The sequence below is a fragment of the Psittacula echo genome (genome assembly GCF_963264785.1).
Source record: "Psittacula echo genome assembly, chromosome: 7".
NCBI lineage: Eukaryota > Metazoa > Chordata > Aves > Psittaciformes > Psittacidae > Psittacula > Psittacula echo.
In genome coordinates this window covers 55,647,793-55,665,278 of record NC_137740.1, presented here as the reverse complement: position 1 = coordinate 55,665,278, position 17,486 = coordinate 55,647,793, and the positions used below count along the sequence as shown (strand labels likewise).

The following is a 17,486-nucleotide window of genomic DNA, read 5'->3' as shown; positions in this document are numbered from 1 at the left end:
TACCCTTTATTTTCCTATCCTCCTGTCGCTGGCAGGACCTATTACAAGCATATCACCAACAGCATCGTTTTTTTTCCTCACTCTTCAGACATACAATCAAGGAAGCTGTCCACATACAGGACACTGTGGAATCTCCATACCACCAGCCACCCACTGCTACTGAAGAGTGACTTGTCAGAGGTAACAGGAACACAGGATTAGGAAAGAACTGGAACACAAGAACTCTGTTTCAGGCGTGCAGCTATGTGTGTTCATGCAATGTACGCTTGGTGATCTTTCCACAGCAAGTATCCAAGTGCTTTCGTTCTCTTTGCATTGTTATCACACAGGTCTGTTCCCATTAATAATTACCTTCCTGTGATGGCAGCGTGCAGACTTTCTCCATTGCTGGTGCTGCTGCTTCAGAATTCCTCCTCCAGGTCTGAACAGCTGGACAGATTACTGTCCCCCCCAGGATGTCAGGACTGGTATGGATATCTATTGTGCATATCTGCATCTTACATTAGTGCTTAATGCTGCTCGCTTCCCCACGTTACCTCATTTAGCCTTTGTAAACTTTGGATCTTTATCAAAGTGATCTTGATTACAAATAACAGTACCTATTTAAATATTCCCTGCTTATATATGTGCAAGAAATTAGATAAAGCAAACATAACAGACAAGTGTTGTTCACATTAAGCAAGATACAGGCAAAGCACCTAATGAGTTTACTATACACGTAATGCTTGCTCAGAAACACAGGAGAAAATGGTGTGGAGCACCAAAAAAATAGCCACAGTAGCATATTCCTAGATCAGGACCTCATAAATCAGTTTCAACTAACAATAAAAGGGTTTATAGGGGATTTGTAAATCACAAAGAATGAATAGGATCCTGGCTTCTGAGGAAGGCTTGGTGAATTAATTTAAGATGGCAATCAAGAGCAAATAACATAACACCAACCTTCTATACTACCAATCCTTGCCCTAAGCTGGAAGAAAGGGGGTTTCTTCTGCCACCACAAAAAGGGGAGGGGAAAAAAATGAAAGGAAGGAAAAAAAGACACAGAGAAAGGGACTTTGCTATCCCATCTGGGATGAGAGTGGGTTTTTTGATAGCTCAGAGCCGTGGGACTGAAATCTCAGCGCTATTCCTGCAAATTTCTCACATCCTAAAGCCCTCTCCCCCAGACAAGGGGGCATGGCTATTCCCCATCTCCATTTTTAGAGGCAGAAAAGATGATCCTTTCCCATCACGGCTGACAGACATCATGTTGAAAAAGAAAACCAACAAATACTTCCCTACACTGTTTCTTTTTCTTAAAGCTGAAACTGACAATGCTTATGAGCAGCAGGTACCCCAAAGCCAGCACTGAAGATGCTCCACTCTCCACCCCAGCAGCTAAGCCAAGTAAGACATCACTTTCAGCACCACCATTACAGGAAGCACTGCTGAGACTTATTCCACCAAACAACAGGCTGGTTACCACTACCGTCCTCCATTTTCAAGTCTGAGTAACCTACCTCATGGCTCTTACACACTGAAAGCGCCCAAAAGGAGAAGCTGCCACGGGCTGCTGGTGTGCTGCGAATGCACAGCCTGCATCCCCCCACTGACCACAGACCAGCTTCCCTAAAGGATGCTGGGCAAGACATAAGCTTTCTGTGCCTCAAATCGTGTTAAATATCAGTGGCAGCACTTGTAACAGGGGAAATGGAGGCTGCAAGACAGAAGAGCTGCTGTGCCAAACTCAGGAATCCTCGAGGAGCAGGAGTCGGTGTTGCCACGTCCTGGGGAGCAGGGGGAAGGGAAAAGACGTGCCTCCCTGAACCACACATGATTCTCTGTGACAACGGTTGTTTTCCTCCTGAAGATGTGGTTTATTTACCGCTTCAGGCCCTCCGATCTGCGTGTGGTGCAGCGCCAGAGCAGTTGACCCCATACAAAAGGCACACAGCCGGCGGTCCCAACATGCATTTAATACCACCGGCCTCGGAAGGGGGGCTCGGCGCCGGCCTTTCCCGATAGCACACCTCACTCCCGGCCCCGCAGCCGTGGCTGGCCGCTCGCCCCGCACACCGGGCGCGTTCGGACACCCCGAAGAGGAGACACCGCGACCGGCTACTATCGCTACACGGGGCCCGCCTGCAGCTCCGCCGGGCACACCGGCGCGGTAGCAACGCAGCGAACCAACCGTTTCTGAGGTCAAGAAAGGGGGTAAAAGAAAGCCAAAAGCGCACGAAGGGAGAAACGGTGGTGCCGGTGTTGGTGTCGATGCCACCCCTTCCCCGGCCGCCGGCCCCTCGCCCGCCTCACCTCACCTCAGGGACGGCCTCATGGGCTGAGAGACCCCGAGCGCCGCCCGTCCAAGGGACGCGGACCTTCTCCGAGACGGTCACCGCCGCAGCACTGCCATGCGGGCGTGGAGGGGAGCGGAGGGGGAGGCCGGGCCGGGCGGGCTCGGCTCCTAGCAGCGCCCTGCAGCACACACCCGCATGGCTCGGCACACGGACAGCACCGGCTGCCGGCGGCGAGGCCCAGCCCCGCGACCCACAGCACCGCCCGCAGCCCGGCAGCGCCCAATGGCTCCCGCGGCGACGCGCATGTGAGGGCCGGGCCTGACCCCGCCCGCTCGCCCCCCACGCAGCCGTCGCTCTCAGGTGCCCCCGGGAGAGGGGGGGTCCTGCGGGTTGCCGCCAGTACGGTGCTGGGCCTCAGGCTGTGCGGAGCGCCGGGCTATGGTGCCAAGGCCACCCCTTCGCGCTGAGGGCCTCGTCTATACGGTGTGTGAACACTTCCAGGGACGGTGACTGCAGCACTGCCCTCGGCAGCCTGTTCCAATGCCTGAGCAGACATTAGGAAGGAATTGTGCTTAATCTTCATTTAAACCTCCCCTGGTGCGGCTTGAGGCCGTTTCCTCTTGTCCTATACTAGTTCGCCGGGAGCTGAGCCCAGTCCCCTCCTGGCTCCACCCTCCTGTCAGACAGCCGTAGGGAGCGATCATGTGCCCCCTGAGCCTTCTCTTCTCCAGACTAAACCCCACAGGTCCCTCAGCCGTTCCTCATCACACTTGGGCTCCAGGCCCTGCCCCAGCACCTCAGTGTCTCTCTTGCAGTGAGGGGCCCAGAACTGAACGCAGGATTCGAGGTGCAGCCTCACCGCTGCCCTGGCCTTGCTGTACAGGGGGAAGATCACTGCCCTGGCCCTGCTGCCACGCTATTGCTGATAGAGGCCAGGATGCTGGTGGCTGCTTGGCTGCCTTGGCACAAGCTGCTCATGTTCAGCTCCATCAATCAGCATGCCCAGGTCCTTTTCCATGAGCAGCTTTCCAGCCACTCTTCCCCAAGCCTGGAGCATTCAATGGGGTTATTGGGGCCCACGTGCAGGACCTGGCGCTTTGCCTTGTTGAACCTCATCCCATTGGCCAGGGCTCATGGTATGTCCAGATCCCTCTGCAGAGCCTCCGTGTCCTTCAGCAGATCAACACTCCCACCCATGTGGTGTCATCCACAAGTTTACTGAGGGTGCACACAATCCCCTCATCCAGATCATCCATAAAGATATTAAACAGCACTGGCCCTAATATGGAAACATCTGGTAGCAAAGCCGTGGCTTGTTCACTTTGTGTGGGTAAATGAACTGTAGTACATGAGGTAAATAAAACAGCGACAAGTTCAAACTCTGTGTTTTGATTATTCAAGTGTTATCTGAGAAAAGAAAGGGAAAAGTTAGTTTTATTGTTTTATTGCATCTGTACTGAGCCCTTGAGGGAACTGGGACATCGGGTTTTCCTTCTGTAAGTGAAAAGGCACCGATATCCCGAAGTCCTTGTTGAACAATGACCTGGCAAGTGGGTCATCCTCCTAATTTTGCTTCATTCCCATGATTTCTAGGAACAGGAGAACTTGGGAAGTGATCTGAGGTGCTTATTCAGATTAGCTTTATGGCCCTTTAAAAGCTCAAGAATCTCCCCTTTGTATTTTTAGATGCATTTTTAATCAGACCTTCTGGTCTAAATGACTGTAAGATGTATCTAAGGTTACAAATGAAAGCACTTAGCAGCAATTCAGGTTCTGAGACCAGAGGAAATCAGGCCAGCTTGTCCTGCTCTCAGCTGTTCAGCACTGTTTTCATACCAGAGTTGTCATCTGGTGGAGAATTTTAGCAGAGTTCAGATTTAGTCTAATGAGCTGTCAGTTATTTTAAGCTTTGATTTTTTAATACCTTCATTTGGCCTTTTAGTTATTTTCTTCCCTGAGATCACCAACACTTGTGTTATTTTTGGCCAGCATTTTAGACATCGCTCTTTCCTCAAGAAGGTGAATTTATTGTCTGTTTATTTACTTGTGCTCTGACCCAGTGGCCAAGCCGCACAGGGGTGTGCAACACTGGAGCAGTGATGTAGGGTTAATAGAGGTAAAAGCAGTCCAATCTGGTAAGCATCAAGGCAACTGAAAACAGATAATAACAAGAGCTGCTGGCTGGGAACTCCTGACTCACAGGCAGCTGGCAGAGAGATTCAAGCAGAAGAAAAGAGATCTTTTCAGATGCCAGAGCTGGTCAGAGCTAGCTGAATCCACATTCACTTGGCAATCAAGACACCTTGCCAAGCTGAGGCACTCCAGCAAATAGCTCTGGAGGACCCGAGGCAGAAGACACCTGGAACTGGGTAGATCCAGATCCAATTAGAGTCCCTTTCTGATTGGGCAAACACAAGTGTGAAAGACTTACTTCCTATAGAACTTATGCTGGGTTGCTTGGTTTGCCTTCCCTCCCTTTGCCTTGTTGTGATGTATATTTAAAAGTAATTCAAATAGTCTTAATTTAATACCCTTTGCATTCCTTCCTTTAAAGCTTCTCTAGCAGAGACCTCTGCTACTTTTTCAGGCTTGGTCTTCTCTGGGTTCACATCTCGGTGCTTGGCAGCTCTTTCTAGACCACTGTTTCTGGCTCTGGCCACCCAGGAGATGCTGAGGTGAGATAAGACAGGAGGAGAGCTAAAAACCTGACACAGCTCTGTTTGGGGCAGATATGCTTCCCAGCTGTTCTGTTGTTCTGCTATAGGGTTGTTTCAGAAGCACAAGTCAGCCAGCCCCAAGTTACTCCATGTGATAGAAGAGGTGCCAGAAAAATGGGGACAGCAGAGAAAAAATGGCTTCTTTCCACTTGCACTGTTTTGATGTTGGCCCTTTATAATTAAAATAAATGAGTATTGTCAATTTAATCTGTGGCTTAGAGGCCTGAATTAGTGATTACATTGACAAGCAATAGCGATGCATCCATGTGCCTCATAGGATGAATTCAGCCTATTTGGTTTTATGACTGATTTTTAGCTTACATCTTTCAAATTCCCTTGACCAAACAAAAGAGGTCAGACTTTTCCACCTTAACATCAACCCCATCCTTATAACATTACAAATACCTGGTAAATACCTGTCCTCCAAGAGAGTTATGGTTTTGGCCAGATTGAAAAGCTGACAATTTATTCCAGGATGTTTTCTAATTCTTTCTTTCTTTCACTCAAATGGCCATCCTGTGCATTCCCAGATATGCCTGCCTGACATTGTCCAGCAGATCTCCAAGCTCAGTTCAAGGAAATCAGGTGCAGGAAGGACACCAGCAGAAGGTGAACATAAGGAAGAGTTGGTGCCAAAACCAGCAAGTACCAGTGGTTCCTCAGAAGAGCCTACTGAAAAGTATTTCTGTCCTGGCTTTTCTCTCAAGCGAATTTAAGATGAAGAAGAATATTAAGAGGTAGATGAGGTAGTTACTTGGGAAGAAGTACAGATGTTAACATCAAAGAGAGATACAGGCAGGGAATTGGCTTTCCCCTCTCCTGAAACACAGCAATTTGGCTCCATGGAATGGGCAAAGCTTGAAAGGGAAGACTCCAATTTAAATAAGGATAAGGATCCATATGAGTCACTTCACTTGAATACTGGCCACCTCTTCCCAAGAAATCAGTTTCTATGTGCTGAACAGTTCAGCCACTGGTGCTCACACAGGACACGTGGGCAGGAAGGTGAGGTTCGGGATGCAGTCACCCTCCTCAGTCCTCATCCACCACCACTTGCCACTCACCTACCCATTAGTACCACCTCTACCCCATGCTTTCCGCAGCAGCTTCCCAGGCAGAATTAAGCAATGTGCTGGCGGCTCTTCTATAGCCCTGCAATCAGATGATGTTGGCAAGGGCCCACTTTTGCTTGTGCCTGCAGCTGGCTGTGGAGATGCCGTTGCTTGGAGAGCCAGCCCAGGGGTGATGGACTCCAGAGAGGAGAGGGAAACCTGTCACCCATGGGCTGCACTTCTGCACTGAGCTGTAGCTCAGTGTGCCACATGACCAGGACACCATGGCGAAGCCTTCAGAAAGTCTAACTAGATTATGTCAGACAATCCTCCATTAGCTACAGTCTTACTGACAACCCCAACAAAACCAAAGCAGCACATTTTCTCACTGTAAAAAGCATTGCAAAACATTGTCCCTACCATGCTAGTTTCATATATCATTCCTTTTTGATTTAAATTCCTGCCAACCAACTTTCTTTACTGCTTTATAACTCTGTCTTAAATAATTATCCAGACCAACATTACCATGGTTTTCTGAAGACGCTTCACTATTCTTCTTGTCTTCAAACACGCGGCACAGCAGCCTCTATGTTAAAAGACCTATGGAAGCCTTGTGAGCCAGTCTGTTCTGCTCCAGAGCCACAACTCTTTCCCAGTCTCTGAACTTCCTGGTTGGAAAAAATCCCTCTCTCCTTATCTTGTCCTTGTGCTGAAAAAAAGGAGGAGTGTCTCTGTCTTACCACATCAAAATGACTGTTGTAGATAAAAAGCACTTCTAATTATATCCAGAGCTCCACAATGTGCTCACCAATTCTTTTATTCTGTTTGCTATAATGCAAAGTCAGTCACTCAACATGCAATGAAGCCATCTAAAATTGGAATGGAGATTTGGGGGATGAGGCCAAATTCTTAGCAAGTAACTTTGTATTATGAAACAAGAAGAGGAGCAGCCATCATGGCGAGTACAGTAAGCAGCGTGTGTTGTCACACTGCAGCTTAGCACAGTTTTCAAGTGATGGCAGGAACATCAGAACAACTCCTGCTGGCTGCTTCTGATTATACAGGAGGTCTAGTTTTCATGAGATATCACTTTTCATCCAATGGATATATCAGCAGATGGCCAGCCTGTTTCATTCTGTACTTATCAATAAAGGACTATAAATTCCCAAAGCACACAGCATCATCTGAGGTGGAAGGGTTGGCAGAAAGACAGGAAGCTCTGCTGCAGGCAAACATCATCACCTGCCCTTCACCCTGGCTGCTTGCCTGACCGGGGCTTTAATTTGGCAGAAACAGGGATAAGCTTGCACGTTGCTTTGTCAACCTGAGATAGAGCCTTTGTCAGTCCAATGTAGAGCCTGGTAACATGGCATCTTCATACTCGGATCCCAGCTCAGCAGCACATCAGGTGATGTGGATGATTTTCTGGCAAAGAACGGCCATGTGCCCAGATCAGCAAGTGCTTACGTGAAGGTCGACATGAACCAAGGAACAACAAAAGATGAAGGAGGATGGGAGCGAAACATTGGGAGTGAGAATCCCAGCAAGATAAGAAGGAGCTGGAATTTACTGAGTTGCTAATTGAGGACTGTTGGAAAACTTTGAAGGTCAGGTTCTCACACCTGTGCTTAACCAATTATATGTTAGTTGTTAAGGGCCTCACAGATATGTATCCAATCACAATGTGCCAAGTTAGTGAAAACAACTTTAAGAAATAGTATATAAAGAGTTAGTTTTTGATAATAAAGGGCTTTGTCTGATCACATTGATCTCCGACTGAGTCCATTCCGTGACAAGGTACTACTTTCAGATCTTTAAAACCAGAGAGCTGGGGGCAGTCTGGAACTGAGTTAGTCCATTTCATCTACTTAGCTCTTCTCATTTTCTTGCACTTTGCTACTTCTGTAATCTCCACCTCTTATGCTTACCCTGCTTTCCACAAGTACTAAGCATGCTAAGCCTGGAGGCTGAATAGGAAATAAAGATTAAACACCTGTCATAGCCAGAATTAGCAGAGTAAGACAAAAAGAAGCTTTCAGCCATCATGGTTTGTCCAGCCCAGCTCCCTGGAATGATTTCTCTGCCTCCCCCCGGGACATTTGGTCTGTTATCTCCTCATTCAAACCAAGCCTGAAAGCCCTTGTTGCCTTTTCAAGTCTTGATTGGCTTCTTAGTGAAATGGCTCTCGGAGCATGACACAAGCCCTAAGTGCCCTACCTGAACCTATAAATGGTGGTCTTTAAAGAAATGGCAAGCCAGTTACCTTGAGAGTGCTTAGCTGTACCTGTGCTAGCACTCAACCTTCACTTCCCCAATCCCACAGTTACAACAGTTAGAGCTTGCTGATTTTGTTACTCCTTTAGAAGAAGTTCCCTTAAAATAGCCTAGCCACGAGGGCATAATGAGGTGCACAGCTGGACAGAGCTTTCTGAGCAGCAAAAGGGAAAAGAAAGAACATATGTGGGACCAGAATGCTCCAAGCCTGGAAATGGCTGATCCTCGGTCATTCAACTGGCTGAAGATTAAGGACTTGCACAGCTGGACCATTAAAAATAAAATAAAAATAAAATAAAATTGAGGCAGACCAGCAAAAACAGCAGAAAAAGGGGGCAAGGGACTAATATATCATTTATTTTTTACAAGCTGCATCTTCTCTCTGCTTTCCTGTTTTCCCATGGAACAAAGAAAGCACCAGTCGTTCTGTAGGAGAGTAGAGAAAGCTTGTTTTAAAATGCGGATCCTTAATAAGAGACTTGGAGCTCTTTTCCTACCTCAAAACTGCAACAGGGCTGCTGTGTTTGTGCCTGGGAGCCTACAGAACCTGGGCTTGCCCACACAGCACTAAGGGGATTTGATTTTGCTTGAAATGGCTTGATTAATCTTTACACTTTAACTGCAGCACCTTTTTTACGTGCACATATTATAGACAAACCAAAATCAATTGCTCCATTCTAGAAACTCTACCCAAGGGAAAACATACCAACAACATGATAAAACTCCACCTCTGAGGTCCTCATCCCAGTGCTTTTTCAAATACAATGACAATAAACCAAAGCATTCCATTCCCTTGAGCTTCTACAGTCTGATATCTACCATCAGTTTAGCATCACACTACCCACACAGCTACACATGACACACCTGAAAGATCCCAAGTATCCCTACCCACAACCAGCATGCTCACTTGAAACCTGCTTCATCTCCTGCTCCAAAGACATACAAGGGAGGAGTATTGCACATATATGCAGCAGTAGAGAAGCAGGTTGCCGTAATCTCCAAATCGTTCCATTTTCTCTGTGCTTACCTCAAATGGAAATTAACTGGAGAAAGCACTGGAGCTATTTTTATGTATTACACAGCAGTGAATTCACTGCCAACACTGTATAGACACAACTAAACCTATACCTCCCCCAGGTCTCCCAAACACCTCCAAACTTATTGCCACACAGAAACAGGTAGCAGGAGAAGGAAGGTCTGATCATGCCTTAGCCCAAAATAACGTTTTACTTTGTCAGGTTAATTATACGTTCTGACATCAGGAACTGAAATTAGCAGGCAGTTTCCCCTTGGGTTGCACAGAGACCGTAGGATGAATCATGCCTGCTCTTGTGCTGCACCTCGGACCACAAGGAATGAGGGATGGGAAAACCAGGATCTTTATTTTCCTGCTCAGATGTCTGTGGCTAGAGAGTCATAGCCAAGCTCTGGCTTTGTAGGCACTGTGATGTGGCTGGTTGGCATTGCTGTCATCCCACATGTGGCAGAAATGGCCATCATCTTCTAATGGCTGCATTTACGCAGCCACAAAAGGATATTCACCACGGGGCTTTGATCCTGATGGGAATTGATGGCACTGTAACTTCTCAAAACTACTGAAACTTGCTGAAATTCCTGTGACCTGAGAACAGTGCTCAACACAGAGCAGTCTCGTCAGAAAAAAACCCCATAAGTGTAACCAGACCTTTTCAACATTTAAATACAGAGAAAACACTCCCTGAGTTACCAAGATACCCTCCTCTCCCTTATAGCTATTTAGCGCCAGACACCCTGAAGTTAGCAGAAGTCTTAAATCTTGCAAGAGAAATTGCACCCAGACACTTCTTTTGCTTGCCTCTTGCATGTCTTTACATACCTAAAGTCCTTCTGGCGTTTTGTTTCCATGGTCGTTGCTTTCCAACCACTTCTCCCTCTCTCAGGCCCCTTTTTTTTCTCATTCCTTTACACTGTTTAAATGGTCCCTACCTGACGCAGCAAAGCTGCCTGCAGTTGCCCTGCCAACCCCTGCCTGCCTCCATCCTTCCCAGGGCTTCCTGTGCTCCTCTTCCTCTCCCAGAGCTCCCTCTGCTGCTGGATGCAGCTGCGCTTGGAAACGCTGCTCTAAATCAGTGGAACCCCCAAGCATCTCTTGATGCTTGAGTGATTGATGCTTGATGCAAAGCTGATGCAGCCCACGCAGGAGCAGGGCTGCTCTGGGGTGCCTGAGCAAGGCCAAGGTGCCTCCTGAAGGCAAAAAGAACAGCATCCCTGCTCAGCACCCTGCAGGTATGTCCTGTCTGTTGGGGGTGTCGGTGCTTTGGGAAACACTGCTTCTCTGCACAGAAAAACTGGCTTTTGTGCTCTGCTTCCAGCTATTTAGTGTAGAACATCAGCATATGAGGTGTAGCTGCACACCTAAAGCGCTGGTTGGTTACAGGAGATACAGTGGGAGAGGAAGGCAAAAATCTGCAAAAATTACTGAGGAGGGAAGAATAAGGCCCCAGCCTGTGAAATACTTACAGGAGGCAGGAACAGGGTACTACTTCTGCCTTCTGTAAGCACACTATGGCACTGCACTGGAAGGCAGCTACCCAGTGTAGGTGCCTGGAGGTATGTGCCATTGCAGTAGGGCACTGGAGATGGTGCATGGTCATGAGGGACCTGCCGGAGGGATGGATGCTCACCGTTCCCTTGCCCTCTCCAGGAGTATTGAGCTGCAGAGCTGCCTCCTCGCCTTACAGCACACACACGCTGTTGACAAGATGCTCAGCAGCTCTCACTGTGCTGGGCTTCTGGGTGCCAGGCCTGAGGAGAAAGAACACAAGAAATCTGTTTCTCAGCAGTGAGGGGGACTGGCCTCAAAACATGCCTGTATCTTGTGCTGGTTTGCAGAGTGGCAGCATCCTGGTACTCAGGGATGGCACCCGGCTCTGCTCCCACCCGGAGAAGCGCGACATGGGAACGTGCCAAGCTGTGCCCTGCTCACACCACCATGTTTGCACACTTGTTGCTCACACTCACCTGCACATGTTGCCATAGGAACTGCAGCCCCAGCATCCCCTGTGCCCAGCATGCTCACCCATCTCTGCTTACGCCTCCTCAGTCACCAGCTCCACGCCTCATCCTCTCAGTTTGGGTGACAATCAGATTGCTGCTGTAGCAGCTAATTATTGCATTAGTTATAATTAACCTGTCCATTTGTCTCTCCCCCTCCCTCCTACCTTGGAATATTTCCACATCTCCATCCTTTTCCACCTTCATGCTAGCTCTGCTCTCTGACTCCCATCCCCTTTTCTTTTGCACTCCTCAGCCTCACAAAGCCTTGTTTGCACTGCTGTACCCTTTGCTTCCTCTTCACCTCACTGCTACTCACATCTCCTGTGCTCTTACCTGTGCCTCTTCCTCCACTGTCACTCTTGATCATTCTTCTCCAGTTTCTTTCTCCTTAGACCCACTGTCCACTACATCAGCCTACTCCTTCACACAGTCCTCCTTTCTTCTACCCCTGTGCCAGCTTCTCTGAGGTCTGAGCCAGGCTTGCTTCTCTCCTGCACTCTCTCTGGTTCTTATACAGCATTTCTCATTCTCTGCTCTTGTCTATCCAATACCCCAGAAACAGAATCTCCTCTCACTTCCTAATAGCTTGTACCTCTAGCCTTACTCCACCTTTTACCCCTTGGAATCCTCACTTTCCTCCAGGGTCCTTCATCAAGCCCACCAAGGTAAGCACATTATAATCTCTTATTGTCCCCAAATTCCTCCCTGACCCATCTTTCTTCTTTGTTGTCCTCTGAATGGGAAATTCCAGCCAGCACCACAGCCAACTCCACCTTCACCCGAGCACTACACCTTTATTCCAGCGCTCATGCCATCAAGTTTCACAGCCTCTCATTCCTCCATCCCCATTCCCCTGGCTGTCTTCCCAATTTTGATGCCATTGACTGCAAATTCCCTTTGAAGTCCTATTCCTTCCCTAGGAGTCGCTTTTCCTCTTTGCCACCTTCTCCCTTTCCACATAGCCCGCTGGATCAGGACCCCAGTGTCTTCCCTCCATCACCACCTCAGGCACACTTTGTGCCCTGCCCAGTGAACCTGGGATTCTCCAGCACCCATGCCCTCTCCTTTCTCTCACGTGAAGGACACAGATGTCTCCTGGGTCTCCTTCTGGAGACCATCTCATCTGCCTAGAGGGCTTCTGCTGCCATCTATAGCTGTGCTGGTCCCCACTCCCAATGGCTGTCTCCCCATCTTGCACTTCAGCCAACCTCTACCCCTTCCTAGATATGCTGAGTGCTGCTACCACCACCTTCACTGATCCCTTGCTTTTCCTTGCAAGTCCCTTGCATTTCCACACTCCATTTTCATACTGGGAACACCACTCTTTCTTGCTTGGTTTCTTCTTCTTCTTCCACTTCTCCAGCCTTGCGTCACCTCCACTGGGGAAGAAATCATTACATTTAGACTTGCTGCGGGACACGCAGAAGGTGTGCATGTGAGAGAGCACATAAGGATGCTCCAAGTCAGACAAGGAATTTTCTACTTGTGTTCTATTTTCATACATACTTCAGACCATCTGTGGAAAGCTGACAAATGACTAGCTGGAAACATATTATAAAATCTTGCTATTTGACTTAAAACATTAATTTAGCAGGCTCGGATCTGAGAACTCAGCAAAACGCTAACACTTTCCTTGTGCTTCCCCATTTTGCTCTCTTGTTTTACAACAAGAAGGTCTCACAGCTGAACATGGCCTGGAGTCTTCCCCCAGCCCTGCTACCCTTGAGCCCATTTGGCTCCTAGCTTGGCATGTGTTATGCATTGTTGGAGTCTCGGGTCCACATGTGCTTGTTAATACAGCCTGGAGTAATTTGCGTGTGTGTTCTCAAGTCAGCAGAAGTGAGACAGCACTTCATTATTTCATAGTGGCACCTCTGGACCCGAGATCAGCACATTTCTTAAGCCTGTTTGCAGTGTTCTTTTAGGTGCTTTTGTACACTGCATCGTCCTGTTATTCATAGAATCCTTAGGGTTGGAAAGGACCTCAAGATCACCCAGTTCTAACTCCCCTGCCATGGGCAGGGACGCCTCACAGTAAATCATGTCACCCAAGGCTCTGTCCATCCTGAACTTGAACACTGCCGGGGATGGAGCATTCACAACTTCCTTGGGCAACCCATTCCAGTGCCTCACCACCCTCACAGGATGTGAACTCCAAGTTTCCAGCTGTGTATCCTCAATGTCCCTTTGAGCAGCATCCTGGATACAACTGGTATGTGTCTAGTTTCCAAATACCAAATGTGATGATATTGGCCTGGAAGAGACTGGCAGCACTATACTCCTGGATTTCCCTTTATCATATTTCTATTTTAGTTCCAAACCTCTGGAAAAATACCTCTTTCTGTGCTGCCTTTTATACTCTCAGCTCCCCTGTATAGAACAGCTTGTCTCAGCTGTGCTTACTGCAGAATTTCTTCTTCACATCTGAACACCTGTTGTTGAACCCACCTTTAATCTGTCCTTGCACTCCCATTCTAGCGTGTTTGTGCCTTTGTTATCATACTATCAACTAGTTCTTCTGTCTTTCCTCTTCAAAAACAGCCACACAGATGTATCCTGTATGCATTCCTCTGCAAAACAAATTCAAGTCAGTGCAACAGAGGGCTGGAGACAAGTACCCACACTTCTAACTCGTGTAAACCTGTGCTTGTTGCTGCTGGGATGAAGCTCTGGCCGGTCTTTCATACCTTGTCCTCCTCATCTGCAGTTGATTCCATTGCAAACACCTTTGCTTGGATGACTGACTGGTAATTCTGAATACATATAAAATAACAATTACTAAATCTACAGTAAATGCACTAAAACCAAGGTGACTTTTCCAATTTACACCCACCGACCATGGAACATTCTGGAGGCTTCCTGCACTAACAGTGGTCCATCACAATACTTTTAGGAGATGTAACCTTCACATACACTGAATCAGTGACTGGTACCCTGCCCTACCTGAGCCCAAAACCCCTTCAGCTTTAGGGGTGGGAATTTACTCAGAAAGGCTGATTCCAAACAGAACTGGAGCATGCACCAAAGGAGCAGGTAGGTCCTTAAAAGCACAGGTCTAATCCCTGCCATTTTCCATCCTAAGTTCAATATTTCTATGTGTGTTGGCCAGCCCTTTGCAGTAACATCAGACATCAGGCAAATGTTTTCTTCTGTTGTCTCTGCATCTCCCCAAAGACCTTTGGCTTGAGTGTCTTTGACAACACGTAAGAGGCAGCAAAAGCAGTTGACAGATGGAGATGGGTGATGATGGTAGGAACGAGCTGCCTGTGATGCTGGTTGCTGTTTATTCTTCCAAACAAAGTACAACCAGCTTGCACAGGGCTGCTTGAACAGAAAGGAAGAACTGATCTCTGCTCTGCCTGGCTAAGCATGTAATGATCTGGGATGAAATCCCAGCTTGAGCAACCTGGGATTGGGGGAAGCTGAAGAACCCTTTATTTCAACCCCGTTTCACCCTTTTTGTATTATCTATTGTGTGGAGTTCCTAAATCTGAACGAGCAGAAAGTGGCTCAGAAATATTGGCTTATTTGCTGGGTTTGTGGAGGGAGAAAGGGTGAGCTTCACACTGCTGGGGCCATGGCCATGTGAGACGTAAGCAGGAGAGTGGTCTCCTCCCCTTTTCGCTTGCCTTTACACAGGAGATGGGCTATGCCCTCACCTCCTCCTCTTGGGCCTGGAGAGAGCAAGAGGAGTAGAAGCAGAGGGGTGATGGTCTTTCCACTCAACTTAATTAGCAGAGCCATTAAGTACAAGTCCCCAAATTCCTAAGCTCACATTGATGTGGGACCCTTATATTTTTCTTTCCCAGAGCTGGACCATTTGGAAAAGAGCTACAAGCAACCTTACCCATAGAGCTCTTCGTGTTCTCAGGAACAGACCTGTGGCTGGATTATAGTTTGTCTCAAATCCAAACTGTGCTGCTGAAGTGCAGTGTGTGGACTTCTGGGATGCCAACCCACCAGGTATCACCTGGTTTGGACACCACAGCCGTGTCTTTGCTCAATGCAGTTTTAGGACTACTCCAAGATAGCGTGGTTGATAGCACATGGAAAAGGCAGAATGGATCAGACACATTTCATGGATCTCCACTTTGCTCTTCCAAGATATTTCCCCAGTCCCTTCATCCGAGTTTGATGGATGTTCTCTTTCTGTTCCCATTCAAGTGTGTGCAGGCTTGGAAAAATGCTGATGCAGGACTTGGAAATCCCTGAATGCAGCCAATGGAGAGGACTGAGCTCTCCCATCTACACAGGCAAGTTTGTGTGTTGACACCTGCAGGCCAAAGCTTATGAATTAGCTTTCTGTCTTTAGGAATTTTAAGGTAAGATGCAGCATTTTACTGCACCTTTCTGATAAAGCAGTGCCTGGCACAACTTCACAAAGGGCAGGGTTCCACAGCCAGAAGGGCCTGCAGATGTGACATAGGACCATGAGAGACCTCTTCATTGCTGGGATAGCAATGGGAGGTGAAGCTGGATATTGTCAACAGCAAGACTTTCACAACCTCTGTGGAAGTGGAGCAGACCTCGACAACGTTGTTTATGAACTGCATTTGCAGAAGCTCTACCTTTAAAAACACAACAATACTTTTATTACTAGCCTGTAAAACCTGGTGCTCTGAAAGAATAGCTCCTTCTATGTCAAGAAAGCAGGAAACTCTTACTTCACTCAGTGGGTAGCTGTATACAAAAGAACCACGGAAACCTGCATGGGTACACAATCCAGATAGATCACATGCGGAGTGCCAAAGGGAAATGTAGGCCTCCCTTTCTTCCCATCATTGTGTTAGGAATATGTTTCCAATTGCCCTAGGCACAAAGCAATCAAAGAAACTTGTCCACATTGGCAATTTGAAGATGTCCTATCAGATCACATTACAGGGAGCTACACACTACTAAATCCTTAGTTACATCAACAAAACCAACATCCACATGGCTGCAGGACACAATGCAGTCAATTTCCATATGCCTTAGCAGAAAAGGGAGACCAGATCCTTAAAGAAAATGAACTTGGTCTTTGGAAGATGCCCACTAATATGTTCTTTCCCTACCCAGCATCCCACCTTCCCTCACAGCACCCAGGAGGCAGTGAGCTCATCCAGCCTGGCACCCTCAGCACATCCCAGGCTCCCCAGCACCCCCACCCCATCCATTACCTGTGCTAGTGGTGTTCCCAGGGCACAGGGATAAGCAAGTGCCCTGCTGCTTTGCTTGTCGGGTTTTGATTGTGCCACGTGTTGCATTCCCAGCCTTGTCTCCTGCTCACCTGACACCATCTTCTGCTTTTAACAGCCCTACAAAGGAAGACAAAACAAAGTTGAACACCCCTGTCATGGCCACATGGCAATACAATAGTTGGGACTGGCCACTGTTACAGGGAGCAGCCTGAACTAAGCAGGCTCAGGGCTGAGTTATAGATAACTTTGCTGGAAGAGCAAAGAGAACCAGCAAGAGCCTTTCTGTTGTGCTCTGAAACACTCAGAGATAACTGCAGCCTTTGACTGGTATCTTCCAATAGTTGTTATAAAACCACTGCTTTATTCTAGCCCTAAGAAAGCTTTCTTGTTTCATAAGGCCACTGAATTGGAATAAATAGAATCACAGAATGGTTTGGGTTGGAAAGGACATTAAGATCATCCAGTTCCAACCTCCTGCCATGGGCAGGGATGCCTCACACTAGACTAAGTTGCTTCATGCCCCATCCAGCCTGGCCTTGAACACTGTCAAAGATGGAGCATTTACCACTTCTTTGGGCAGCCTGTTCCCATGCTTCACCATCCTCACAGTAAAGAACTTCTTCCTCATTTTCAACCTAAATCCCCCCTGTTTAAGCTTGAACCCGTTACCCCTTGTCCTATTGCTACAGTCCCTGATGAAGAGTCCCTCTCTGGCATCCTTGTAGCCCCCTTCAGACACTGGAAGGCTGCTATGAGGTCTCTACGCAGCCTTCTCTTCTCCAGGCTGAACAGCCCCAGCTTTCTCAGCCTATCTTCATACAGGAGGTGCTCCAACCCCTGATCATCCTCATGGCCTCCTCTGGACTTGCTCCGTCAGCTCCATGTCCTTCTTATGTTGTGGAAGTAAAAACTGCAAAGCAGAAATACTTACTTTGATTATCACTGCAGAGA

The 17,486-nt window shown here is 47.8% G+C and overlaps 2 protein-coding genes across 3 annotated transcripts in view; one reads left to right on the top strand and one right to left on the bottom strand.

Annotated features, from left to right (window-relative positions):
• LRRC8D (leucine rich repeat containing 8 VRAC subunit D) overlaps nucleotides 1–2,468 on the bottom strand; it is a 48,806-nt gene extending 46,338 nt beyond the window's left edge. Inside the window, exon 1 of one of the 2 annotated variants that reach the window (XM_080623922.1) lies at nucleotides 2,296–2,468. The gene's annotated coding sequence lies outside the window, so the exon portion shown is untranslated. The remainder of the gene's footprint in view (nucleotides 1–2,295) is intronic. The other variant, XM_080623923.1, reaches the window with a different exon arrangement.
• LOC308224288 (G-protein coupled receptor 35-like) overlaps nucleotides 2,254–17,486 on the top strand; it is a gene marked incomplete at both ends in the record, with an annotated part of 36,097 nt that continues 20,864 nt past the window's right edge. Inside the window, 1 exon segment of the mRNA XM_080624043.1 lies at nucleotides 2,254–2,584. Within this exon segment, the coding sequence (XP_080480169.1) occupies nucleotides 2,254–2,584 (331 nt within the window).